The following is a 26,834-nucleotide window of genomic DNA, read 5'->3' on the forward strand; positions in this document are numbered from 1 at the left end:
CATCCACCACCACCATTCCAGGACTCCAATTACCTACATGTTGGGCAGGTTAATATGGTCTCACACCTTACTCTTGCTCTATTTTTTTTTCAGTCTTTTAGAATAATTTCTGTTGCTATGTCTTCAAGTTCACTAACTTTTTCTTCTGCAGTGTCTAATCAGATGTTAATCCCATCCACTATATTCTGTATTTTTCATTTCAGATAACGTATTTTTCATTTCTGGAATTTCAATTTGAGTATTTTTTTTTATATCTTCCATTTCTCTCTTTATCATGATCATGCTTTCCCTCCTTTCTCAAACATATGGAGTATATTTACTATAGCAGTTTCAACAAACATGTGGAGAATATTTATAATAGCTGTTTTAATATCCCTTGTCTTATACTTCCATCATCTATGTCATTTCTGAGTCTGTTCCTATTGCTTGATTTTTCTCCTGGTTATGGGTTGTTTTTTCCTGATTCTTTGCACACCTGAAAATTTTTGACTGGATGACAGACTTTGTGAATTTTATGCTGTTGGGGCCAGGTTTACTTTAGTTGTTTTCTTGTTGTTACTTGTTAGCTTTTATATTCCTTTAAGTACTTTAGAATTTTGTTCTGGGATGAAGTTAAGTTACTTGGAATCATTTCTTCCTTTTGAAACTTGCTTTTAAGCTTTTTAGGGTGGGCTCAGAACAGCCTTGAGTCTAGGTATAATTTGACCTCACTACTGAGGCCATACCCTTCTGAGGACTCTGTCTGATGCCCCCTGTATTTGGAGGTTATTCCACTATGACTAGTGAGAACACAAGCTATTCCTGGCCCTGTGTGAGCTCTGGCAATTGATCTGCCTACTTTTTCCCAGTGCTGTTTCTTGGCCTCAGTAGCATCCTCATAGATGTATGCAGATCAATTCTCAGCCAAAGACCTGAAGGGACCCCTCTGCAGATCTCCAGAGTGCTTGCTCTCTCTTTCTCTCTCTCTCTGTGTAGCAACCTCCATTCCAAGAGTCTTCTGCACAGATTTCCTCCACTCAGTAAAACCACAAAGCTCCGTCTGGGTTCCTCCTCACCTGTGAAGGCAGTGAGCAGGGGCACTGGAAATGCTCACTTCATTTGTCTCTCTCTTTCAGGAATCACAGTCTAGTGCTGCCTGTTGTCCAATAGCTGGAAACTGTTGTTTCACATATTCTGTCTGGTTTTCTAGTTGTCTGAGGGTAGAAGGTAAATCCAGTTCCTATTATTCTATCATGGCCCAGGAGATGTAAAAACTTAATAGTTGTTCATTTAGTAAATATTTATTGAATGCCTACTGTATAGAAGGAACCGTGCAGAGTACTGAGAAGAGATACAGTATTGAACTGAAAGAGATATGGTCCATGCCCTCATGGTTATGTGGTAACCATGCAGGGAAGAACAATAATAATTAAGTAATCATTCAAGTAAATATGCAATACAAACCATGATGGTGATAGAAGAGAAAGCAGAGTGCTATAAAAGCATATAAAGGGGAGACTTGATTTATTCTGTACAATCAGGAAAAGTTTCCCAAAACAAAGGACACTTTAACTAAGATTTAAGGAATAAGTAAGATTTGGTATCTGAGTTGTGGAGGGTGGGAAAACTACTAAGAGAACAGCATGTGCAAAAGGCCTGTGGCAATATGGAACCATTAGAGATCATCAAGTCCAACCCTTAGATTTCCCAATGAAGGAACAAAGGCTCAGAGTTTATGACATGCCAGTCATACTGTCTTAGTGGCAGAACAGGACCTAGAACCCAGGACTCCTACCTCCAGGTCCAATGCTCTTTCCATTCCCCTATGTCACAAAGCAAATGTAGGGAATACTATAAGATTTTATATAATATTTGTCATTTTATGGTCCATGATATATTATAGCCAATATATAATTTTGTAATTTACTTTCCTTTAAAAATAATTATGGCCAAAATTTTCAAGATATACTTTTAATTGCCTATATTTTTATGTATTTACAAAGAATATGCTGTAAATTGTAAATAAGTGTACAAGAGAGCACAAAACAGAAAAGAAGGAACATTCACACATTTAGCACACTGAAGCCATAACGGCATCATAATGGCCCGGAGTGTTAATGCAGCTCCCTAAGTGGCTAAATTATACCCAGGAGATGCCAGCTCGGCAGTGTCAGCTGTTAGTGCTCTCAGAAATTTTGGGTAATGCATCCATTGCCCCATTCCAAGCTTAATTGGCATAATAAATGTCAATTAAAGCTCCTTTAAGATTTTAAACTGCAAAACTTAAGTGAAACCATTTATGTATAGACTCATACAAGATGTCTCTACAAGTCTCTCCTAAAAGAGACGTTTTACATGGTGTATTTGCACTTACTGTGGGCCGCATCTCTTCTAACATGGATACACACAGCAGACGCATTTGCATAGAAAAGAGAGTGATTGTCTCCAGCTATTCTAAACCTATCATTCTTATATGGCTTATAAATTGTTATATGTTTTATATGTTCATAGAATTCAGTTTTCTTTCAACAAATATATAGAGAGCACCAATTATGTGCCAGGACTGGAAATACAGTAGTGAACAAGGTAGAATTCCCCCTCCCATCAATATAGAGGGATCTTCTGAGACAGTAGGGAGCCCCTTTCCATCCCTGATTCTATGTCTATACATGCCTCGTTTTTTAACTTCTACTTATGAGGCTTAAGACAATTATTCATCCAGTGTAATTATAAAACAGAGTCTCTGTTAACTTCCGAACTTGACAAAAATATTTTTTATGTCTTATGTACAGCTGTTAACATAGGTGTCAAAAAATTCCGTTTTAGCTTAAGTAGCCCAGGCTGACAATTGTTTGATATCATCATCTTCCTCTGCTGCTCTTCTGGAAGATGCTGGAATGTAAAATGGGAAAAAAATTAGTAATTGATGACATTCACACTTTCAGCACAGAAAACAAGTATGAATTATGTATGAAAAGGTGTACATTTATGAAATAAAAAATAAGTGCAAAAAGGGACGGACCTGCTATTACTTTAGGCAACTATCTGAGCACAAGTGATTGAGGTGGGGACAGACCTGCTCGGGATCTATGTGCAGTGGAGGACAAGCCTGGCAATCTACCCGGCGTTCTATCTGGTTGTGCTGGGAGGGAGGAGGAAGGCACATTTGGAAGTCGAATATTTGTCATCTTCTTATTTAATTCTTCCTGCTCCAATTCTTCAAGTTCTGCCATCAACTCATCCTGAACGTAAGAGAAAGAAAGAATTAGGGAGTTAACGTTTCAAGAAGTGGGTTTCCTCTAACACAATAACAAGAACACCTGCTACCCAATTGATATGTGAGAACCCAGTGAAACAGAATATTTATTTTAGGACTAAATCTTTTTTGCAACACTAAGCAATGATTAAAAAATGAATATTTTGTGTTGTGCAAATTTGTTGTAGTTAATCATATGATACTTCAGTAAACAGTTATTCAAGTAATTTGTGCTAGCTGAATATACAACTTCCACAGTTTCTAGGAAATTTACACCTTGCCTGTCATTTTTCCAATGTGTCTTTTCTTTTCTCCTGTTAAATATTAAGAATCTGTGAAACTTTAATTGGAGGAAATAAATATTTTCATTTGGGCTAACGCTATTGAAAATAAAACAACAGGTATAGCAAAACCACAACATATAGAAGGCAAAAAGAATCAAAGATACCATGGTTCCTGTGTTAAGTCATCAAAGCCAATACAAATCATGCTGTGCGTTTAGGGTAAGAAAACTTCAACTCAAGGTAGGTACACTGTATTTCTTTCTTTTAGCAATAGTCCCAGAGAGTCTGGTTTAATCCTAGTCTATTCTCTGTCCCAAGAACCTTACAGAGGTAAGACTAGTTTGAGACTTTAATGGTGTAAGTCACCTTATGACAGATCTGAGATGACTTGAAGTGGTTCAGATCTAATTGGCTCTCTGAGTCCTCAGGCCGAGTCCATCCCCCCAAGAGAGGTTGGGAGTCAAAACTAAATTTGTCATCATTGGAATTCTGAGGTTGTCACTCTCAGAAATAACCTAAGACACTCTTATGTTCAACTAAGTAGATTCTTCATTTGTTCATTCATCCATCATTGAACAAATTTATTGAGAGCTCACACCTGGTCAGGTATTGAACTCAATGCTGGGGATGCAAAGTTGACTCAACAGTCCCTACATTTAAGGAGCTTATGATTGAATGCGGGAGAAAGGCAAAAAACAAATAATTATGCTATATTAAAATAAGGGTGACAATACTATGGGCCAAGAGAGGAGATACTTACGCCAACTACAACATTTGATCAAGTCAGTGGGTATCAGACATGCAGCTAGCTGAATGATTGTCTGACCACTGTTAAATCTACCTCATGAAAAGGAAATAAAACATGAAAGGGTATAGCATTGGGCCATGTGAAATAGTATAGTCAGTGTAGTTGTGTGCTTTCCGGCTCTCCACTGGCTATATGAATAAAGTGCCTTCAGAATGAATACTCTGATGTCCTATTCCTACTCACAAAACAATTAGGAACAAATATAGTAAATATCGTAATGGTGGAACTCACTATCCTACACTGCATGTTTGCCCAGAATTGCTTAATAGTTATCAACATCACCAAAAAGGTATTATTTTCTTTAGTAAATATGACAACGACAGAACAATTATCTCCTCCATCCTTTTCAGCCTTCAGGCACCAAACACTTATTCAGTCATGGATAAAAGAATTTTAGAATTTAAGAAACTTTAGAGATAATCCAGTGATCCAGTAATTTTCCTTTTAGAGATGAGAAAACTAAGGATCAGAAAAGTGAAGGGACTTACACAAAATTTGGTAAGAAAAGGCAGAACCCAGCTGTCCTCATGAGCCCAGAGATCTTTTCACCGTATCATAATGCACTCATTAGATGCCTGTAAGTCTAACCAGGGCTTGGCAAACTTTTTCTGTAAAGGGCCAGATAGAGTATTTAAGGCTTTGCGGGCCATGTATGGTGTCTGTTGCACAGTCTTCTTTGCTGCTATTGTTATTGCTGTTATTGCGTTCTACAATCCTTTAAACACGTAAAAACTATCCTTAGCTCACAGGCCATACATAAACAGCCCATGGGAATGATCTGGCCTGAAAACCAAATTTTTCCAATTCCTGGTTTATATCATTTTAAAAAGGTGTTGACACCAAGTCTCATTTTCTGGGATTCCGTGGAAGTACATCTTACTCATCAGATGTATCATTCTTAATACCACATAGACGTAGGAAGTCAGATTCTTTTCCATGCTAATCCGAGAGCTGGAAACATTTCAAAATACGTACTAGTCCTACTTTCGGTGTGTTTTGAGTGGGACAATTGAAATTCACAGTGCAGACACAACCATTATAATTATAGTCTGTATTATTGGACTGATTAATCTAAAAGGAATGTGTGCATTAATAATGCCACTCCACGTTTATTTTGTTTTATAGCCTGAGAAATAAACAGAGGCAGCCTAACCTCTAATTTAACAACTACAGAGCATCATACGTCTGTTCCTTGCAGAGCGACACAGTCTGCTTTGTTTTGCCCAGATGTGCGAGCACTTCATTCCTCGTAATGGGGCTTCAACTATTAAAAGTCACTAACTTTACATAACCACATGCTGTTTTTCCTTAATAGCTGAAAACTTAATTAGGGGGCTGTTTCCCAAACTGTATTAATCTTTCCTTTAAATCAGAGCTACCAATACCTCATTTCCCTTTTAAGGGAAGTACATTTCTAACAAATATCATTTATTCTTTAGTGATATTTAAGAAAGTACTTAAGGAAACCTGCCTGCTATATACAGTGGGAGGCTGCCCTTTCTAGCAGCCACAATCCTCCATTCTTTATATTGTGTTACCCACCTCATCGAAGCCATCGCTAAATCCAATCCGCTGAGAAAAGGCTTCTGAGATTTCTTGGGCGATATCCTGTTGCTCTGTGATCTCTTGCATCAAATCATCTATTTTGTTCAGGTCCCTGGGAAATAATATTTTGTTGAAGTATTTTAAAATTTTATTTTCAAGTTATGAATTTAGATATAACCCCCCAAAATGAGTCAATTTAATATAAACTCTTAGTCATTTCAGTAGGATAACAAAAATTCCTGGTGGTAACATTCATCAACTTTAAAAATTAATAAGCCTGTATATGCATACATAGGGCACATGTGGGGCATATGTAAAATTTAAATATATGCTGCTATGTATCAACTCGGTAGGAAATGGTGCCATGGACCACCAAGGACCGCCATGACAAGATAAGCTGTGGCAGCTCCCAGCAGTTGCTATCTGACAGCAGCCTTTTGTAGAAACTCAACTCTGGAGTGAGAGATCTATTTTCTAGAATTCCTAATAGCTCGGAGATCCTGACTCCCTGAGAGCTTTCCCACAGCTGCTGAAGCCCTGGGAGATGACTGACGAGAGCAGGATTAGGCCCATGAAGCCCTCAGAAGAATCAGCAATTTCAGCAAAGGAATCCAGGAAGCCACAGGCCCAGGATGCACAGCTGCTTCAAAGACAGTTTCTAACACCTGAGCCCCACTGGCACCTAACCAGCAGCCTATGCCGTCAGCGCCTGAATGCCTGGATCTGGATTGTTTCTCTGGTATCCTGTCTCTGAATCATTCCTCCGACTCTAAAACTAGGCTAAAGTGAGTGGATATCAGAGAACTGACAATTTTCCTATTATTAAGTAACCTGAACACTGAAATTTTGATTCCCAATAGAATAAATCTTTTGCAAGTTTCCGAAACTCTATAGGTAGGAAAAGCTGAGTATTTTGACATAAGTTCATATAGTAATCAAAAAGAATACTTTTATCTTATTTCCAGTTCTTATATTTATAATGAATATACAAGGAATATATTTATCAAAAGTATGAGAAAGGTACAGCTACAGTTTGGGCCTGGGGGTGAATTTTTCTCAAAAGGAACACAATGGGATGCTCTGCTAAACTACCTGGAGAGAAAGGCTATGATTCTGTAATACATTCCAGCACCCAGCTTACAGCAATGATAGAGGATTTTGACTCTGTTAACGAATCTAATGATCTTTCTGAAGTTGTCAAAATGACGGCTGGTTGTCAATGAATTATCAAGGCAAGAAAATGTTAGCAAAGATGTCTTTACTGACCCCAGCCTCCTCCTCTCCCACCTTTTCCCATCCATGGAAACTTCTCCACATCCCTCAGGCATTCATTGCTCTCGTGCATCTTTGGCCCAGACTTCACTATCATATTTAATCTCAGGAAAGGGTCAGGTCCCAGGCATTGATTTCCCAGTGTGAATATATATCAAATTGTCACTAGTCCCATTACCACTATGAATATTGATTACCAATTCCTTTCTTTCTACCAAAAACTATGCTAAGTGCTGTATATCTAGCATCTCATTGAATCTCACAATAACCACATGAGGGAATACTATTATTATCTCCAATTTATAGATAAGGATGCTGAATCAGGGAGAAGCAAAGTAATTTGCCCCACAGCAGTTGATAGTGTAACTGGGATTATAACCCAGAAAATCTGACCCTCAAATCCATGCTCATAACTATCATTCTGTGTCACTGGCTCTCAAACATTGGTTAGTATCAGAGTCACCTGGGGAACTTGGTTATAAACAAAAAAGCCTAATCCCTACTCTTCTTCAAGGAGCCTGGGCATCTGTGTTCTCTTTAGTGTGATTTTGGTTCCTGCTGAAGTTTGACAACCACTATTCCATAGTCCTTACACCCTCACAGACGTCGACATTTAAGCCTTTTTAAAATTATGAAAGGAAAGCATTTACAGGTGGAGAGTCAGACAATAGCGAGGTGACTGGGAAACATTAAGGATGTAATGAATGTCTTTCATATTTCCATGGTCTTTTATTTTTGGCCATTATAACATCTAATCTTTCTGTGAGAGAGCATTCCATTCCAACAGGTCCAAGAGCCTCAAATGAGTAAGCCCATTCCTGCCAAAATCATCACAGAGTTCCAAAGGCTCTTCCCAACCCTGAGGGAATTTATGACTCAGAGGGAGACGGATGTCACTCACATGTTTTCATGAACTGCTTTCATCGCTTTTGCCGCCAGGCCCATGTTCCTTAACACCTCGGTGTTGCTGTGTGAGTTTTCCAGGGCTTCTCTTTGGAACTCAATGGTGGAAAGTGTGCCGTCAATCTGTGTGAGCTGCTTCTCAAACCTCTTCTTTCTCTTTAGTGCCTGTAATGCAGCTAAATAAGAGAGAAGCCACATTTATAAGGAGAAAGCCAAAGTCACTTCCTCATGAGACATTTGCTCAGCACCAACCATGGACTCAGCATTGCTGATACCTACAAAGAGGGTACCAAATAAATCTGAGAAACTTAAGGGTAACATCTTTGCTTTCAACCATCTGTACCAACTACCACTCCCTCAAACATTTAGTTATTCTTTTCTTCCCAACATCTGGCAAGTGTAAGAGAATGAGAAGTCAATTTTCATATTCCATAAAATATACCAAAGAAGCGTTTCTGTCAGTATAGGGTTTTAGAAAAAGGATAGACAAAAATATGAGTAAAAATCATGCAATAGAAAAATAAACCTTTAGAGGGAGAAAGGACTTTAGTGACTGTCTATTGTAGCTCCAATCCCTTATTTCAAAGGCAAGCTAACTGAGACCCAGAAAAGTTATGTGACTTGCTTGAAATGAGACAGAGAGTGGCAGCTGGAACCAAAACATAGGATGGCGAGCTGCATATCTTGGTCTGAAATGATTACAAGATGGCCAGTAAGGTGACTTCTAACCAAGAGTGTCCATGAAATCAACACTGCTAGTGTCTTACTCAAGGATTAGATGGCACACTGGTGAGAGAAAAGAGTGTTGCCCTCAGAGAAATGATATCCAAATACCCTCCCATGAGCACTTGAGCAAAATAATTTGCTTCACTCAGAAATCAAACAACTAACAAAGTCCTTCTGACTGTGGCACCTTGGAAGGCACTCAGAAAAAGACTCTAAAATGTGAGTTTTGATAAGCATTTAGGGAGAGGGCATGAAAAGAGCAGCAGAGAAATGTTAATATAAAGATAAGTGATAATTAAATAGAATTGACGAAAGAACTCAAATAGTTATGGTTTCAGAGCATGCGAGTTATCGCAACAGAGATTTCTGAGCAGCCTTTCTTCTGACTCTGTTTTAGTCCATTTCTTCTTGTATCTCAACAGATTTGTTTATTTATTCCAGTGCTTTCTGTTTGTTGCACAAAGACTCATAGCCATTATAGTTTCTTGGTGGATTTTATTGGTGATCAATAAGTAAATATTACTCTCTGTTCATTTACTCTTTTTTGCCTTAAATTCCATTTTGTTTTATATTAAACTAATATTTCAGCTTTCTTTTTTGTTGAAGTTTTCCTGTAATAATTTCATAGAGACCTCCATTTCAAAATTGTTTTTTATTTTCTCTTTTTTGGTATGCCTATTACAGATAGCATATACTTAGATGTTTCATTTGTGTGATTGCTTTTAATCATTCAGATAGTCTCTATCTTTTAATGTAAGATTTTAACTCACTCTTATTGTGATAACTGATATGTTATCTAATATGGTCTTTTTACTGTCTTTTTTTGTGTTTTTCATTTTCTATGCTTTTTGCTTTCTTTTTGCTTTCTTGTCTTTATGTAGATTGATCAAATTTTCTTTGTTCATTTTCTTCCCTTTTAACTGTCGGATAGTTATATATATTAAATTTATTCTCCTAATAGAGACACTTGAATTTAAAATGTATACATATAATTAAACTTAAGTTTTCTATCCATGTTGAAAATTAATCAGTATCTATAAAATTTATTGCCCCAAAATAAGATTCCTTTATCACCCCAACCTCCCAATTTTTGATTGAAATAATCTTCAATTTTATTAGTTCCAGATGATTACCAGGTTTTTTTAATTATCCTTTCAATTTTTAGGGAACTCTTTCTTAACAATTGCATTAAGCTTCATAGACACAATTTCAACACTTATTTACACTAAACTATAGTGTTTGCTGGCTTATTATCTTACTATTGTTTCTTGTATCTTACACTGTCCTTTCTCGGATTTTCTTTTTATTTTACTGGAGTAAATATTAAAGTAATTTTCAGAAAAGATGCAGAGATATAAGTTCTCTAAACACCTATAGGTCTGAAAATGGCTTCATTTTGTTTGAAACTTGAATAATAGTTTGGATTTTAAAGAATTCTAGGTTCAAAATATTTCAAAAATTTTAAGACTCTATTCCATTGTTGTTGGATAGCCAACATTTCAAAAGTTTGATAATAATATTATCTCCCTCCCTTTGCAGAAGATCTGTTTGCTTGTTTCCTCTCTGGAAACACTTAAGATTTTCTTTTATATCTTGGAGTTATGATATTTCACGAGTAGAGGTGCAGGCACCCACTTTTTATTTTTTGCTTTTCCCAACTAAGCATTCAGTGAGTATTTTTATTCTAAGAATCAAGTCTTCCTTCAGCTTGGGGAAATTATCTTCTTTAAATTTTTTTTGTTACTTCTTTCCCCTCCATTATTTCTGTCTACTTTCTTCTAAAATCTCTATTTATTCTTATATTATAATCCACACTTCTCCCCCTCAACCATTCTCTCTGTTTTCTCTCTTCTAATATCCCAATAAGATGGATATTGCAGTCCTTGGATCTATCCTCTAATCTACTAGTTTATCTCTCTTTTTGTTTTATGTTCTGGGAAATTCCTTACCTCTGTATTCCAGGTCACTAATTTAGTCTTCAGCTATGTTTAGTCTACCTTTTTACATTTTTCCTTCTTTATTTTTTAATTTCTAAGAACTTTTTCTTATTCTCTAATTGCTCATTTTTATGGCAGCACATTCTTGTCTTATAATAGCCTCTTGAATCTCCCTGAAGATACTAATACAAGTTTTGTTTTTAACATTTTTTATTTTCTACATTATCTCTCTTCTCTTGGGTTCAGTTGTTTGCTTATCTTGAGCCTTCTTTTCCATACAATTGCTTTTCCTCAAAATTCTTCTGATTTTCTATTATAGGTTCATATTTATAAGTGTAAGACTAGAATAGTTAGTATAAGTAGCTGTATCTCTTGTTGATCTGTAAGTATGTTTTCCCGTGAAGTTTCTCTCCTGAAAGAGAATGCATCCCAAAGCTCTGTAGAAGAAGGCGGGGCATGCCCACAGGCAGGCTTCCTTCCACCGGTAGGGAGCAAGTAGACAGGCTGGGGATTCCTACAGTCACCAAAGAAAGGCTTTATTTTGGGTGTGGATGATTTTTCTATATTTCCTTCATGAGTGGTCATTTTTCTTCCCCACCCCTCCCTGCCCGCCATAGAGGTCCAGGGTTATCTCAGGCTCTGCTCTGCTTCCCTCTCCAGGTGAAATACCACTTGAGTCCTTGCTGAACACCACTTACGCTTTATTTATACAAAAGTTTTTATTTGTTTAATCTGTCCTTCAGGAAAGAACTAAAAAAAAAAAAGCCATCTGGCATAAAGGCCTTTCTACAACATCACACTGTAGGGAGGCTCATTACATTACTGACCAGAGCTGTGTAAGGGTTCTCTCCCATACACAGAGAATGGCCAGTTGACCCTCTGTGCTATCACTCTGCCTGTGAATCCATGTCTACTGCTGCATTTATCACACTGGATTATAATTATTTGTAAAATCTGTTCTACCTACCTCCCCTACGCTAATTAGAAGCCCTTTGAGGAAAGATATAGCAGGCTATTCATCAGTTTTCCCAGCACCTGGCCCAGTTCCTGGCATATGACCAACAAAACACATAACAAAACCTAACATTCATTGAGTATTTACTATATGCCAAACTGGTGCTAAGTGCTTTATGTGCACTGTGTCATTAACTCTGACAAAAACTCGAAGAGCAGGTACTATCATTGGCCCATTTTACAGAAGTGAAGTGAATGAATATTAAATGAATAAATGTGATAACTTTGTGCACTATGACAGCATGGTCTAACAGAAAGAGCATGTCCTTCAAGGCCAGAGTGTGAGTCCTTCTTTCATGACTTAATAGATGTATATTCTTGGGTAAGTCGCTTCCCTTCTTTGAGCTTCAGTTTGCCCTTCTGGAAATGGAGATATAATCCCGATGAGGGTGGGTGATTGTTGTAAGAATTAGTGATAATTTATGGAAAACACCATATACAATCCTTGTGCATGGTAGGGACTTAGCAACTAAATTTTATTATTAATAATAGGGATTTATATAATATTCATTAATTAATGAGACTGTATATCTTTTTCTGAGATCATCGAGCAACAGGTTACCCGTTTTTTTCACCTTAACTCATAACAGAAACATAATATTACAAAACAGCTCCACACTTCAATAGGTGCAGTACATAATACTATTCAGCAGAGTATCCTCAGAAGCTAAATTCCAAATACACATCTCCACCCAACATACCCAGAAGTGGAATGTTCAAAGTGTGTCTCCTCCCTATCTTGTCAGGCCAGTTCAGTGTCTATACTTATTTGGAACCTAACTGGTACCTATGACCCAAAAGCATTTTCCTTTTTAAAATTTTTTGAAGTTCTCTATTAAAAAATACGCCATATTTCCCAGTAAGAATTGATCTTAGATTACTTTCTGAAAATCAAGAAATGCAAGTTGGTATAAAGGATAATATTATAGAGTCACTAGACCTACATTTTAATCCTACCTCTGCCAATTAATAACTGTGCATAATAACCTTGGTATGTGACCTTAACTCTTTTTAAGTGATGTTCCCTCACCTGAATGATGATAATAATAACAACAACAACAACAATACCTAGAAGACTACAACAGAACATTGTGCTCTGGAGACAGGTTGCCTACTTTCAAATCTGGGCTCCATCTATCCATAGATACGTGCCCTGACCTAAGTTGCTTATCGGAAAATACGGATATCACTCATTTAGTGGTTCAGGATTAAATAAAATAACATATGTAAAGTGTTTAGTGCAGTGCCTGGCACATAACGAGTGATTACTAAATATTACAGATCTTCATCATCATCATACCTTCCTTCACAGGGTTGTCAGAACCACATGGTGGGAGCCACAAGGTATAATGCCTAACCTTGAAAATACTTGTTATTAATAATAATAAGTTCTAGTTTGAACACAGTTTTAAATGCCTATGTTAACATATGGTTTCTGCCCTTGAAAATATTTGGGAGAAATCTGAAAATTCACCAAGAGTTGAGATCTCAGCTTACACTAGAATTCCCGCAGCACCAACTACAGATTGGCCTCCACTCAGAGGGAGCCAGACAGGTGATGAAAATAAGTGAAGCAGAGAGAAGTTAAGGGGAAAGGCCTCCTTTGTTTTCTCACCCGTGAGAGAGAGAGAGAGGAATGTTTTTCTATTATAACAATAAAAAATAGTGCAAGAGTGACGATAAATGGAGGTGGACACCGGCCCCAGCATCAGAGAGCCAACAGGAAGAAGAGGGAATCGGGTGAGCAGGAGAGCGTAAGCCTGATCTAGTGGAAGCAACACCGCTGGGCTCCAGCCCACAGCTGCCATGCAGACTGCAGGTCCAGCCTTCCACATGTTCAAAAGAAGCAAAAAACCTGGATTTGCACGCAAAATCCCCCAAATTTAAAAGGTGATTTACATTTTTTTTTTAAAAAACCTGATGTGAGCAAACCCAGTGATTTCTGCCTGGCTGGATCTGGCCCCCGGACACCTAATACTTCTTGCGACTTCTGCCCGGCACAGTAAGCTTCTCCCAAACACTAAGACAAGAGGCTTCTGCTCCAAAGAGTCAAGAAGTGAATGTGCAGAGTCTCCCCGTGAGCTGTGTCTCACGTGGAATGATGATGCCGCTGGCCCGCCAGGAGCTGGACAGGCGTTGACTTGTTTTTTAATAAACAATTTAGGAAAGAAGCAACTGTATTTTTTCAAAGACACGCAAACACGCAAATCAAGCACTGCTCCTTGGCAAAAAAAGACATTTTCAGAACCATGTAATTTAACCTGTGTAGAAGACGCAATTCAATCTTCCAAACTCCTGTATGTGCTTTTAAGCAGCTGGTGTAACCTGGACAACACGCTTTCTAAAACAAAGGAATCTATTGTATTCCTCTGTGGGGAAGAAACAGCCAGGGGCTTTGTCTCCTCACATAACAGTGATGTTCCTTCAGCTGTGGAGTTGCAGAACAGTGTCCTGTATGCACCGCTGCTAAGGGAATCAGGAAGAGCCCTCACTACAGCCCATCGAGGATTGGGACTGAAATGTGAGAATTACCCACTTGAACCAAAATTCAAATAGCCCTTTGCACCTTTACTCCACTATGCTGCTAGCAGAGCAAGGCTTTCAGTCACCTATAAAAATAACTTAAAACAGCAGAAAAGAGTTGCTGTTTCATTGATCATACAATGTATAGGGCATCTTGGTTTTAAAAGTCAATCTATTGTCCTTCACTCATTCAAGGTGTATGACTACGTGCATTGTTAATCCATTAGTTGGCAAAAAGGAAGAACCTTTTAGGAGCCACCATATCCAGTGACTATAGATAAACCTGTTTGTGAAGCACGGCCCCAACGGATGAATGGATAAAGAAGATGTGGTTTATACATACAATGGAATACTACTCAGCCATAAAAAAAAGACAAAATTGTGCCATTTGCAACAATATAGATACACCTTGAGGATATTATGCTAAGGGAAATAAGTCAGACAAATACTGTATGATTTCACTCATGTGTAGAAGATAAACAAACAAACACACAGATAAGGAGAAAAGATTGGTAGTTATCAGAGGAGAAGGGGGTGGGGGGAGAGGAAAAGGGATAAGGGGGCACATATGTACGGTGACAGATGGAAACTAGTCTATTGGTGGTGAACAGCATGCAGTCTATACAGAAACTGATATATAATAATGTATGCCTGAGATGTACACAATGTTAGAAGCCAATATGACCTCAATAAAATAATTTAAAAAACAAAAAGAAAAATGAAACTACGTTACGACAGCTTTTCTCTCTCCCAGAAATGGAAGATCTCTAGAGGAGGCCTGAAAGATGAGACTCAGAAGAGTAATCCCAGAGAGTGCTTAAGACACAGATGTCACACATAATTGGTTGTGTCCTCTCTTGCTTTTAACTGGGAAGTCTCATAATCACAGTTTTATGTGAGAAACTTTAATGTAAGTCCTGTTCTTACTCAATACAAATCACTTCATTAATTAAACAGTACTTTCTATTTAGGGCACCTTGTTCTAGTTCTCCAAAAAACAATCTGAAGAAGTATGAACACAAGCATTTCACAAATGGAATAAAAACAAAACGTTGCTGTTCAAACTCACGGGTTAGACTGGAAACAGTTGGGAGAATACCAGAAAATTCTGACATTCATTTGGCCAGGGCCACCCCATTGTGAATTTCCCTGGCCTTCTTCACTTTTAAGACACATTCTTTATCCATTCATTTCCATTACCCCACAACCATGTACTGAAGATCTGCCACATGCCCGGCACTGGGTCCTGCACTGCAGGGACAAAGAAATAAGGCTACCATCTCAGAGGAGGCAAAATATAAAATGGGCATTCAATCACTTATTCATCGTTCAACAAGCATTTATTAAGCACCTACTGTGTTATAGGCACCGTGCGCAGGGATACTAACATGCGTAAGTTACATTCCTCACCTCCGGTAGCAGTGGAGACATAGAGGAGAATAAGAGACACGTACAAGGTAGAGGGGCTGCACAGAGGACTGTACAAGCTCTCTCTGGAGGCTCAGAGAAGGCTTCACAGAGGAGGTGATGTAGGGGAAGCCGGGGTGACTGTCTACACATCTACTCCAACACGCTGCTCAGCGAGGAACACAGATGACGAAAGGCATTCCACAAAGGATTCCTTCCAGCCCCAACCCTCTCTCCCACTGCAAATCTCCTACCAAACAATGTGAGGTTTCTGACTGAGCTATTAGAAACCAGGAACAAAAAACCTCAAAACGAGCAAATCACACCAGCTTGCCACGCTAGCTGGATCTTCTGAGTAACCTCCATAGTTTCAGAGGTCTCACCAATATTAAAGGGCATAAAAAGAGGAAACAGCAAGCTAAAAGAAGACTAGAAGACAGCAATGATGTAGGGGAATTATACAATGGCAAAGCAGATGCCTGAGAAAACAATGAAAAGGATGAGATTGGAGAAAGTAAGTAAGAGTTAGTCTGAGGAAAGGGCATTTGGAAGTGGAATATTGCTGTAAGCAAGCCAGTAACACTAGGCTGAATTTTCTGTAAAAAAAGAGATGGTGATTCATATTATAAAGTGTAAACTATAAGAAAGAAGATGATCAGCGCCCCTTCCCACCTCCAGAAAGACAGCAAACGGACAAAGGAAGTTAAAGCTATTTTCCAACATTCTAAAGAGTTCACAGTTACTTTTGGGGATGAGGCAGTTCTGACCACCAGGACACTGCACAGAGATTAGTAGCGGAGGTAAATCGGAGAGAGGAAGGTTACGACCTAAAAGTGCTATCCACCTTGTGTTGTCAAAAAAGGAAGAAAGGCTTGCATAAAAGACATTTTAAATACCCACTGAAATTCTTATTTCTTATACTAATTGCTTCCGAGGTCAATTGCCAGGCAAGAATTAACCTGTTATTGGAACGACATACCAATTATTAATTAAAATCAACTTGATATTCTTTGTAAAAACCCAACTAAATGTTTGACACTGGGCAGAATATATGACTAATTGAAGGAATGAGTTTTTTACTTGCTATTAATGTTATTAGTAACCTCACAAATTGGTAACCTTTTTGGGCCTGCTAATTGTCTAGAATATAGGAAAAATAGTATGAATATGAAACCAGCAAATATTAAACAGAAAAACTCAGAAGTAGCTGATTATGCTTAATTCTACAGGGTATACACATGTACTTATGGATATAACTCTATATTGCACGTGTATATGTGTATATATGTGTATGTCAGTGTGTATGTACATATTGGTATGCATGTATATGTGTGTATGTGCTTATATACATGTGTATATGTATATATGTGTGTAAGTGTATATGTGTGTATGTGTATATATATATGTGTGTATATTGTATGTATATGTGTATAAATGTGTGTGTGCTGTGTATAATATGGTTCTATTTTGTGCTTATAAACAAGTATTTCTTGTTCATTTGATGCACCAATATTTCCTACTACTGTGTCCATGGCTTGCAGGTGCCCCTGAGAACCAGCAAACTATAGCCACATAGCCTCTTTCGGTTCTCATTATCTATAATGCTATGACTAGTCATTTGAGATCCTATGATCAACAAATCTTGGGAAATATATAGCTCCTATCCTCAAGGTGACTATTCCTATTTGAAATTCGGAATAAGTTTACCTTGAAATTGGTGATGAACTATAATATTCTTTCATTTTTCAAATATAAGTGGAACAACAGGACCCAGTAGAGCATGCTAGTTTACATAAATAAAAGTTTTCAAACTGCTCACAAAATGATAAAACATAGGCTCTTGTATATGTGATCTTTAAAATACGTATAAATTGGTTTAGCATAATCATAATATTTTTTCTTGCTCTGGTTAACACAGTAGAAGTTTTAGGTTAGGATAATATCTTTGTTCCAACTCCAAGGTTATATTTACTTTCACTTTACACGTATTAAACATACGGCAAGAAGTGGTACTGCAAATAGCACTGCCCACTGAGAAAGGCCTGCTGAGCAATGTTACTGCTGTAGCAAATAAGACACACCCACTATAAATACGTAGCATATAACTCTTTGTGAAAGAACCAGAGACTCACTAGACATTCATGTTCACATATAGAATAAAATGTCCAAAGCATATCAAATACTTGTTTGCAGAATTTTATTCCTCTAAATTTACATTTAAGCCAAATATGAAAGTATAAACTTTATTTCATTTAAGCTAGATGGTGGACATTAAATTTTAATTTTTAAATAAAGAATTTAACGTCTAATGCAGAGATTCCCAACTTTTCCCAACGGAGAATAATTAATTTTCCCTTCCTGTAATTTTAAACTCACATTCTTGTTTGCTCGCTTTTCTAGGTTTGTTTGGTTCTGAGGGTTGTAACTACAGTGTTGATATTTAAGTCACTAGATTACCAGATCGAAGAGAGTTGATGGAGGCTTCACAGAGCAGATGACAGTGGGGGCTTCCAGCTGTCCCTCATCCTCTCCTGGAAACACCCACAAGTTAGAAATACCTGGGAAAAGGACTGAGCAGTGGGGGAAAGATCCCTAGTCCACACTTAGGAGGTCTTCCCGCTTTAATGCATGATCATATAAACTCTGGACTAGGTCCTAAATATTGCCTACAGGAAATTCCCTATTAGCACCGTTTGTTTGAGGTAAGGAATCAAAGTCTCTGGTACCGAACATCAGTTATTCAGGAAATGGCTTACTACATGCTTTATATTTAACCCAGACTCTTGCTTTTTTTGTTGTTCCTTCTTCTTCTGCCAACTTTTAAGCCAATTAGAACTTCTATCAAATGATAGTCAGAAAAAGTAGGAGAAACTAAAATTACCAGTATGTACTAAAAGTTCTGGTTACAGTTTACTAAGGCAGAAGATTGAGAATATGACTTTAAAAAATAAATATTCAATACTATCTATAAGTATCAGCAATAATTTTGTTTCTTAAAAACACAATAGATTCACATGTACTTAAGCATATTACAAAAAATGAATACCAAAATAGATCATTCAAGCCCTTTCCAAACCTGACCCCTAAGCAAAGCATCATAAACCTTAAAAACTCATGGGGCTGGCCCGGTGGCATAGTGGTTGAGTTTGCACGCTCTGCTTCTGGTGGCCCAGGGTTCGCAGGTTTGGATCCTGGTCGCTGACCTACGCACCGCTTATCAAGCCATGTTGCGGCAGGTGTCCCAAGTAAAGTAGAGGAAGATGGGGTGGATGTTAGCCCAGGGCCAATCTTCGTCAGCAAAAAAGTGGAGGATCGGCAACAGGTGTTAGCCCAGGGCTAATCTTCCTCACACACACAAAAAAAACTCAGTGTTAGCTCCCTTGCCTTATATCTCACAGGTTAGAGTATCTTGTGTTTCTTTTCTGTTATCTTGACAATGAAATCCCCTCTGAAATAAGTAGTCCTAATTACTGAGAAACACACAAGCAATAATAAGTACACCTGAGGGCAAGCTCACAGAAATCTCCTGCCATAGTGTCGTGAAACTGTACAAATCATATGACTTTGGCAGAATCATGGTGTTGGTAATAAATTTTCTACCTTATTGTGGCTAATCTAATAAACTGCAAAATAGTATAAATCTAGGAAAATTATATTCTTTGTTTAATATAAGTATTTCCCAAAATGTTGTGCTCTATTATCCAGCTTTGTGGAATTTAAATGAAGAATAATGACAAACGTTCCAAAATTTATAATACTCCTCCAAATTAACGAAGGAAAAAACAAACTAGATGTAATGTTACATAACACAAGAAACAGTATCAATTATCCATCTATAAGTAGTTACAACACATCAGCAAACTGTCAAAATCTGTGCCACAGATACTTGAAAGAATGATTCTAGAATAGAAATACTCTGCACTATAGTTTCTGAGGACTTAGAAGAAAATGGTAACTAGAAGACAATATGAGTTCACGAAGATGGAAAATACCAAACTAATCTCATAGACTTCTTTAATTTGGGTTACTGGATGCTGACTCGAGGAAAGACCACAGACCATCACTGTCCTTCTAATCTTATGCACATCAAAATCATCCGGAAAGCTTTGAGTATCACAATCCCAAACCTTATCCCAGACCTCTTGAAACAGAATCTCCTGATGTGGCATTTTAAAAAGCTTTCCAGGTGAACCTGATGAAGCTAACACACTACCAGTTCATAAAACCAGCACTTCTGAACCAGAGGTATGCAAACATAGTTTGGTTTTAGGAATATAATTCATAAGGTTTATTGAGGCATTTTTTAGGGAAAAGAGAAAAAGTTGGAGAAATAAGATGCTACAGGCTAAAAACGTAGGTCAGGTGTATTCACAGCTAGAGAATAACTGAACTCACTGAGCGTTGATCTGTCAAACTGGTAATCAGGCCTTAGCTGAATGTTAGATGAAACATTGTTGCTCTCATGCAGAAGTTATCCTGAATGAAGTCTCTAGTGGCGTGCCATGAGAGTCTGTCCTTGGTTCTGCCTTATTCAATATATTTTAACAAAGACTTTGACAACAACAAAGTCTGCTGATCAAATGTGTAACTGATTCAACTAAAAAAAGCAGCTCATATAAGGTAATGAAATTAGAATTTTAAAAATCTTAATTTCAAGATTTCACTGAAAATGAGATGATATTTAATAGAAATACATATAAAATACTAAATGCAAGCTTAACATACTGATTTAAATAATGGGGAGGTGGGTAAATCTGCCTGAGATTTTTAACTCTTTCCAAGTCCAATTGGGAAAAGCAACTGATATGGCCTCCGAAAAAGCATATGCAAACTGAAGCTGTATTAAGAGAACAAGAGAGACAACAAACCCAGGGCACTCTGTGCTGGTCAGTACCTAGGTGTGTGAGTGAAGGTGTACGTCTACGCAGGATCCTTGCCAGGGATCAGAGGGGAGAGGGAGGTAGCGGTGAAGGGACAAATTTTAAAACTACAGCTTAAGTGAGCAGGGCTCCCAGGGCTGGTTCAGATGTTTTGGGTTCCCCCACGATGGGGTGAAAGCCTAGGGGCAGCTCCTGAGGTCGGGGAGTAAAATCGGGGGTGGAAATTGAGGGAGGGTCACATTTCCATTGATCTCTCTTTTCCAGAAGAGAGAAGGGCAGTCGACTGGAGAATAAGACCTGGCCCAGATATGGGTTGTTAATGCCCCAGGAATAACACTCTTTCTTTCCCCTGGCCTCAGAATACACAGGGCGTGGTACAAACTGATCAGATCATCGGAGGCAAACAGAACACTTTACTGAAATGCTTGGTTGTAATTTGAACACTAGAGACCTCTGAGACCCTTCCTAAGGACTGTGGAGTCATAGTACCATAAGAACTTCCCTAAAGAAAACTAACTCAGGTGGCTAATGAGGACCTGTCAGAAGCTCCAGGAATGTTTCTTCGGCAGTAAACAGAGGGGAAGGGGGACAGAGATTTCTCATCCAGGTATCTGAGAGATGCAGGACAAGGAGAGGAACAGTAGGAATGGTGAGGGAAGAAAACAGAGCAAAGAGTAGTGTCTTCCAGTTTAACAGCTCCTTGAATAACACATCATAGGTTCTCGAACGGCAGTGGGCATCAGAATCACTGAGTTATTTGTTCAAAGCTCAAAATTAGAATTTTTAGGAGGGTGCTTGTGAGTGTACAATTTAATGAACATCCTCAAGGAATTCTGATGCAGGTGATCTGAGGACCGCATTTTGAGAAACTCTCTTAAGAAAGGAGGTCACCAGGTAAGTGATAGCTCCCAGGGAAATCTGCACCCCTTGGGGTCCTGCAGTCTCTCTGTCTCGTATTACCTGACCATGTTTTGCCCTCACTGCTTTGGCATTCAACGAGCTGACGCGGATGTGGTTCTCTTTACACAGAAAGCCTTCTGGTCCCCAGAGTCTGGGATTACAGAATTCAGGTCTATGACACCTATAATAAAAAGCAAACTTAAGATCCCAAGGAGGCTCCAACACCGAGCTAAACCAGTGGGACTGTGCACACACTCAGACTCCAAGGAAGACCAAGTCTGCATCATGACTGACAGCAAATTCACCCTTGCCAGAAAGCAGCCCAGGCTTCCAAGTGAGCCACTTATTCAACTAGAAGACTCTCTGCCTTGGGGTCTCTCTCACCAAACAGACACCCGATGAAGAGGAGGAATGGCCTCAGCAGAGGTTTTCACTGGAATCATGTGTGATAATACTGAGTAGGCATCTGGGCCAAACTCACATCCTCCGTGTCTCAACCTTTCATCTCTATCGGCCCTGCGGCCTGAGGCCTCCTGATAACAGGACTGGATCCACCCCTTTTCACATAATTACACATTTGGTGTTCCTGCTCAGCCTGGGACAGGGTAAGCAACAGGTCCAGGACTAGGGTGAGGGGAAAGAGAGGCACCTCGGGTACAAATTTAAGGGGGCACTCACTCTCAGGGTCGCACAAGTGTGTGCGGGCGGCTCACTTGCCTCACCCCAAACTTCAGCAGAGCAAGGGGTAACTGACGAAGTAACAAAGGTGGGGTCTTGGGAACCAAGACTCAGAGAAGTGACTGTTGTCCCCAAATATGAGAAAAGTCTTCCTGTGACAGATGGAGTAGATTTAGTCCATGTTATTCCAGAAGACAAACTTTGGGCCAGTAAGTGGAATTTACTAGGAAGCTAATTTCAGCTTTAAAAAAAAAATGCTACTGTTATAACATTGGCTGATATTTATAGAGCACTGCATGAAGGGCATTACACAACAATGTCATCAATCCTCACAACTCTGAGAATTAACCTTATCATCACCACCATGCAGATGAGGAAAACGAGAATTAGAGATGCCAAGTAAATGGTCTGAAGTCACAATTTCTAAATGGCAGGGCAGGGCTGGGAATCACACCCGGGGCTGTCTGCTTTGAAGTCCAGGCTCTTCACTACAACACTAAGTTACTTTCTATGAAATATGTAAAAATTGGACCGAGATATTATATTGAAGCAAAATGCCTATGAGCAACTCTTAGTGATATTATGGGGAAAAAAAAAAAAAAAAAAAAAAAAAAAGACCTCATAAGGGACGTTAGAACAGTTCCCCCAAACCAGTGTGGCAGGAGGGGTTTGCAGTGTGCTAAGATATTGCTATCTTCAGCTCCTGAGGCCACCAGCCTGGGGCATCAAGAGTCGCCAGGCTGGTCTCTGGTTATCCCACTGAAGCATATGAATATTATCAGTGCCCACGGGTGCCACAATAGGAGAAAGGTTAGGAAGCACTGTAAGACTAAGAGGACTTGTATTTCTACCTCATTAACATTACTATGCAGTTAGGTTCCTAATCCTTAACCCCGGCCACAGGGCAGAATCGCCTGGGGGCACTTTTAAAAACTACTGATGCCCAAGCCTCACTCCAGCCTATTATATCAGAATCTATGGGGAGGAGGGATGGGACCCAGGCATAGAGGCGACCCGAATATACTGCTCTAAATGACAGTGCTCAGCAGAAGTAGAAGAAAATTACGTGATGTATAAAAAGTTGGCTTTGCCGCAAAGCAGATTACTAGCTATAACGCAGGAGTTCTATCATAGTAATCTGGATAAATTGCATGAAGGAATCTAACCTCCTCAAGTTTTTAAGCAAACTATAAATCTTGCTCGACTGTTACTTTTTAGACCAACAGGGCTTTGAAGGTCATGTCTGTTGAAAAACCAGTTTGGTGGTGCACGCTCAAGTCCTTTTTGGTGGATTACAGTAACTGCCAAAGAATTCTGAAGCGAGAAGAATTAGCTACCACTGCACAACCTTGCTACGAGCTACAAAGAAAGCAGGTCTCAGACTAGGTTCTGCACCAGCACTTATTAAATAAACATACATTAGCGAGGCAGGCAAAAACAGTTTGCCAACCCGTTCCGTGAGCTCAATGAAGTCCCAACTCTATGTCCTTTTGAGTTCAATACACCTTGTATGAAAGGCTCACTGGAGGCAGACAGTGACATTCCCTGGCAGAATGCTGTGCCATGGGGGAGGGGCGTGCAGTCAGAATCCACCTGAACCAAGGACTGGACACTGCACTGATCTGAGATCGAGTCTCAGGTACCATCCTATCGCTAACTGAGTTATACACCTAGTACATTCTTATCGCCTGTTCTTGCATGAGGAGCAAGAAAGCGTCTCTAAACTATTTTAGCCAATCTACATGTTTAGAATACCCACAGTTCCACCAAGGAGATCCCATTTCTAACACTTATTATGCTAATTTAAGAGTTACTCATTTTACCAATAAAACTCATTTTTGACATTCAGAATGCTAAATGGCAAAACCTCTGTTGTTGTAGAGAAATAGATCTGAAGAATTTTTACTGGCTGGGAGTATGGCCCTAATACTAGCTGGCCACTCAGCTAGTACTCTTGACAGCATGTTAGCTGACCAACTACCCTTAGAAGTAAAATTTGAACTGCACGTCTATTATGTCACTCTGATTATCACGTAAATTACAGCCATTCTAGCCCTGACATTGTGTAGCGCAAGGCCCATTTAATACTAAGTATATTGGGCCTTATGTATGCGAAAATATTTCTTGGTGGCTAATGGAAAACAGAAACTAGGTGTATATGAAGTTACCTGGTTTATTTGGAAGATGCTGATACTAACAGTGTTTCCAACACATGGTCTGTGATCGAATTCTTTCAAATGACCTCGTACTAACCAGCCTCTTGCTACCCCCAGGGCTGCTGTAGAACCAGGCCTGGGCTAACACCAATGAAGTTCCCAGGGATAAATGACAAAGAATAAAGGGCTTTTCTGACACCTATTGATATTTGGTGTACACCAAATATTTGGCACTTAATACTTGCATCTGTAACTTCTCTACTTTAAGGAAGTTAGATTGATGTTCTTAGTGTTGTCTTTAATTTTTTTTTTTTTTTGGTGCCGTTATAAAGTCTACTTGTGTACACTTTAGTGCATTGCCAATGGGAGAACGTTTCTGTATTATTTTACATTTTTGTCTTCTGAAAGCAAATCCATATTTTTACCACTTCCAAGAAGCAGAAGTTCAATTTTTCAGATTTTTTAAACCAATATTTACTGAGGAAACACTGTAAATAAAGCCACACACAGATCCAAATGGATGACAAAACAAAAAATAAAAAAACCCTTGACAGACACTAAGCAAATGTCAGAGTACATATCAAACAGAAGAAGAAGGGCAGAGGAACAGAACCACCAGTGACTTTTTAGCAAGCCATAATGTCACAGTCTCTCTTTAGAAATTGCCTTTCAATAACTTCCCCAACTATTTTCAGACATAAAGTAAAAATAGAAACCAGCACTTAACTCTAAAACATGCTATCATGTGGACAAAAGTTATATGCAGCAGCAGAGAAAAATGAAACTTGTCGTTCTTATTGTTGGTAATAAGTGGGTGCAAATGTATCAGGCACATTTTTATGGGAAGCAGCAGGGTTTTCAGGGTCAACTCCAGGAGACCTTATCCCTTTCCTGTGGTAAACAATGGCGGCATCATTCAGGCCAGCTAAATCTCCCAAGGCCTCATTATGACTAAAGAAGTCCTACTTAAGGAGGCAAGTTCAGGATCTGGTGGGGAGCAGAGTCCTGTATTGCCACTTCTCTGTCAGGGTCTACCATGGACCTTGTGTTGCAAGAGCAAATCACTTCGATTTCTCGCTGGGTTTTTATACGCGCCACTTAGAGCTATTCTGGATAGAGAGGCATGGACCATGAGGAAAGCAATTAACTTGGGCAAAGAGTAATATAGGGTTCAAAGTGCGACAGAAGCACCAAGAATCATTACTGACTCAAAGTCCCTCGTGTGTGGCAAAAGCCAGTGATGGGAAATTTAATATTTAATTCCTTGACTTTGTTTTTTTGGTATAATACCTCAACAGTACAACAGCCAACCAAAGTCTTCAACAGCGGAGGCGCAAGGTAAACCACAACGTACTAGAATATACTTTACTGGAGATTTATGTGCAGGTTAACATGTGTGATTCAATATACAAAGACACAATAGAAAACTTGACATTTAGGTTGGATCCTCAGGGCTGGACTAGGGTCAGGCACACCAGCAGCAAAATTTAAGGGAGAGCCAAAAAACTCAGTCATCAAGATGAATAATAGTTTAACGAATATTTTTAAGACTCAAAATTAATATTTAAAAATCCATGATGAACAAAACATTACATTTTAAAAAGAATTTTAAAGATGTGCCGTGCCGAACACACAAGAGCCAGGGGCAAAAGAAAAAGAATCAATAATATCCATCCTGCCTTTATTTAAAATTTCGATCTTTTGTTCACCGTGGATATTTTGCATTAATTCTGAGTTTTTTAAGTATTGCATAAAAATATTACTCATCTGGATTCCTGAGATTTTGGGCGCCCCCTTATATTTCTCATCTAGGAGCATCCCTTGCTCAGCTCACTCCAGTCCCAGCCCTCGGGGTCAGTGCCAGTTCCTAGAAAGGCTATGGGAACACACCGGGCGGCCTGGGGGACAGGCGCTGCGGCGGGACTGGACGCCCCCAGGGAAGGGCTGGAGGCAGGAGGGCGAGAGCTCAGCCTGGGGCCGGACCCCGAGCCTACCTCGCTTGTTCTGCGTGCCGTGCCTCTTGGCCAGGCTGAGTTCCCTCTGGATCCGACTCTCCAGGTACTCCTGTTTCTTGCCTAGCATCTCCTCCGTCTCCCGAAGCCGGGCCAGGGCCTCCTGGGGGCTGGGAGCCGCTTGGCTCTTGGAAGAGCCTCCCCCTTTGAAGAACTTGCCCAGCTTGCTCATGGCTGTGAGCGGGCGGCTCGGGGGCCCCGGGGCCGCGCCTGGGGAACAGGGGAGCAGGGGAGCAGGGGAGCGAGAGCGGCCTCCGGTCTCGGGGGCTCCGACCCGAGAGGCGGCGCTCCTGGGACTCAACAAGGCGTCGGGGCAGGTGACACACACTCCTGGGCATTTCCTGGCGGCCGGCTGGGCCCCGCCTCTCGGCGCGGCTGGGGCGGGGAGGACACTGGAGTCGGAGGTGGCCGGCCGGCGCCACCCGAGCCTCCCTCGGGGAGTTGAAGGAGAGCAGGGAACAGAGTTGAGAAGACCCACAAGACTGAGGCAAAGTTGCTGCCTTGTCCCCGCTGGGGATGCACCCAGGGCTGAAGACCTGGTTTGTGCATGGCTC

General features: G+C 39.6%; 1 protein-coding gene across 1 annotated transcript; it reads right to left on the bottom strand.

Annotated features, from left to right (window-relative positions):
* CHMP4C (charged multivesicular body protein 4C) lies at positions 1-26,577 on the bottom strand. The gene is made up of 5 exons (XM_087420393.1): positions 26,263-26,577; positions 8,046-8,223; positions 5,870-5,984; positions 3,056-3,221; positions 1-2,871 (listed from the first exon to the last, which is right to left on the bottom strand). The coding sequence occupies exons 1-5, from the start codon at positions 26,450-26,452 to the stop codon at positions 2,807-2,809; spliced, it is 714 nt and encodes a 237-aa protein (XP_087276519.1). The 5' UTR covers positions 26,453-26,577; the 3' UTR covers positions 1-2,806.
* Positions 26,578-26,834: the final 257 nt, after the last annotated feature.

This window comes from Ceratotherium simum, chromosome 31 (genome assembly GCF_057802395.1).
Source record: "Ceratotherium simum simum isolate JZ-2026a chromosome 31, ASM5780239v1, whole genome shotgun sequence".
NCBI classification, from domain to species: Eukaryota; Metazoa; Chordata; class Mammalia; order Perissodactyla; family Rhinocerotidae; genus Ceratotherium; species Ceratotherium simum.

Coding starts and splice junctions, on each gene's coding strand:
- CHMP4C (XM_087420393.1), bottom strand. CDS start 26,452: ATGAGCAAGCTGGGCAAGTTCTTCAAAGGGGGAGGCTCTTCCAAGAGC. Junction 8,224..26,262: donor CGGCACGCAGAACAAGCGAG/GTAGGCTCGGGG, acceptor TCTCTTATTTAG/CTGCATTACAGGCACTAAAG. Junction 5,985..8,045: donor AAAGCAGTTCATGAAAACAT/GTGAGTGACATC, acceptor ATTATTTCCCAG/GGACCTGAACAAAATAGATG.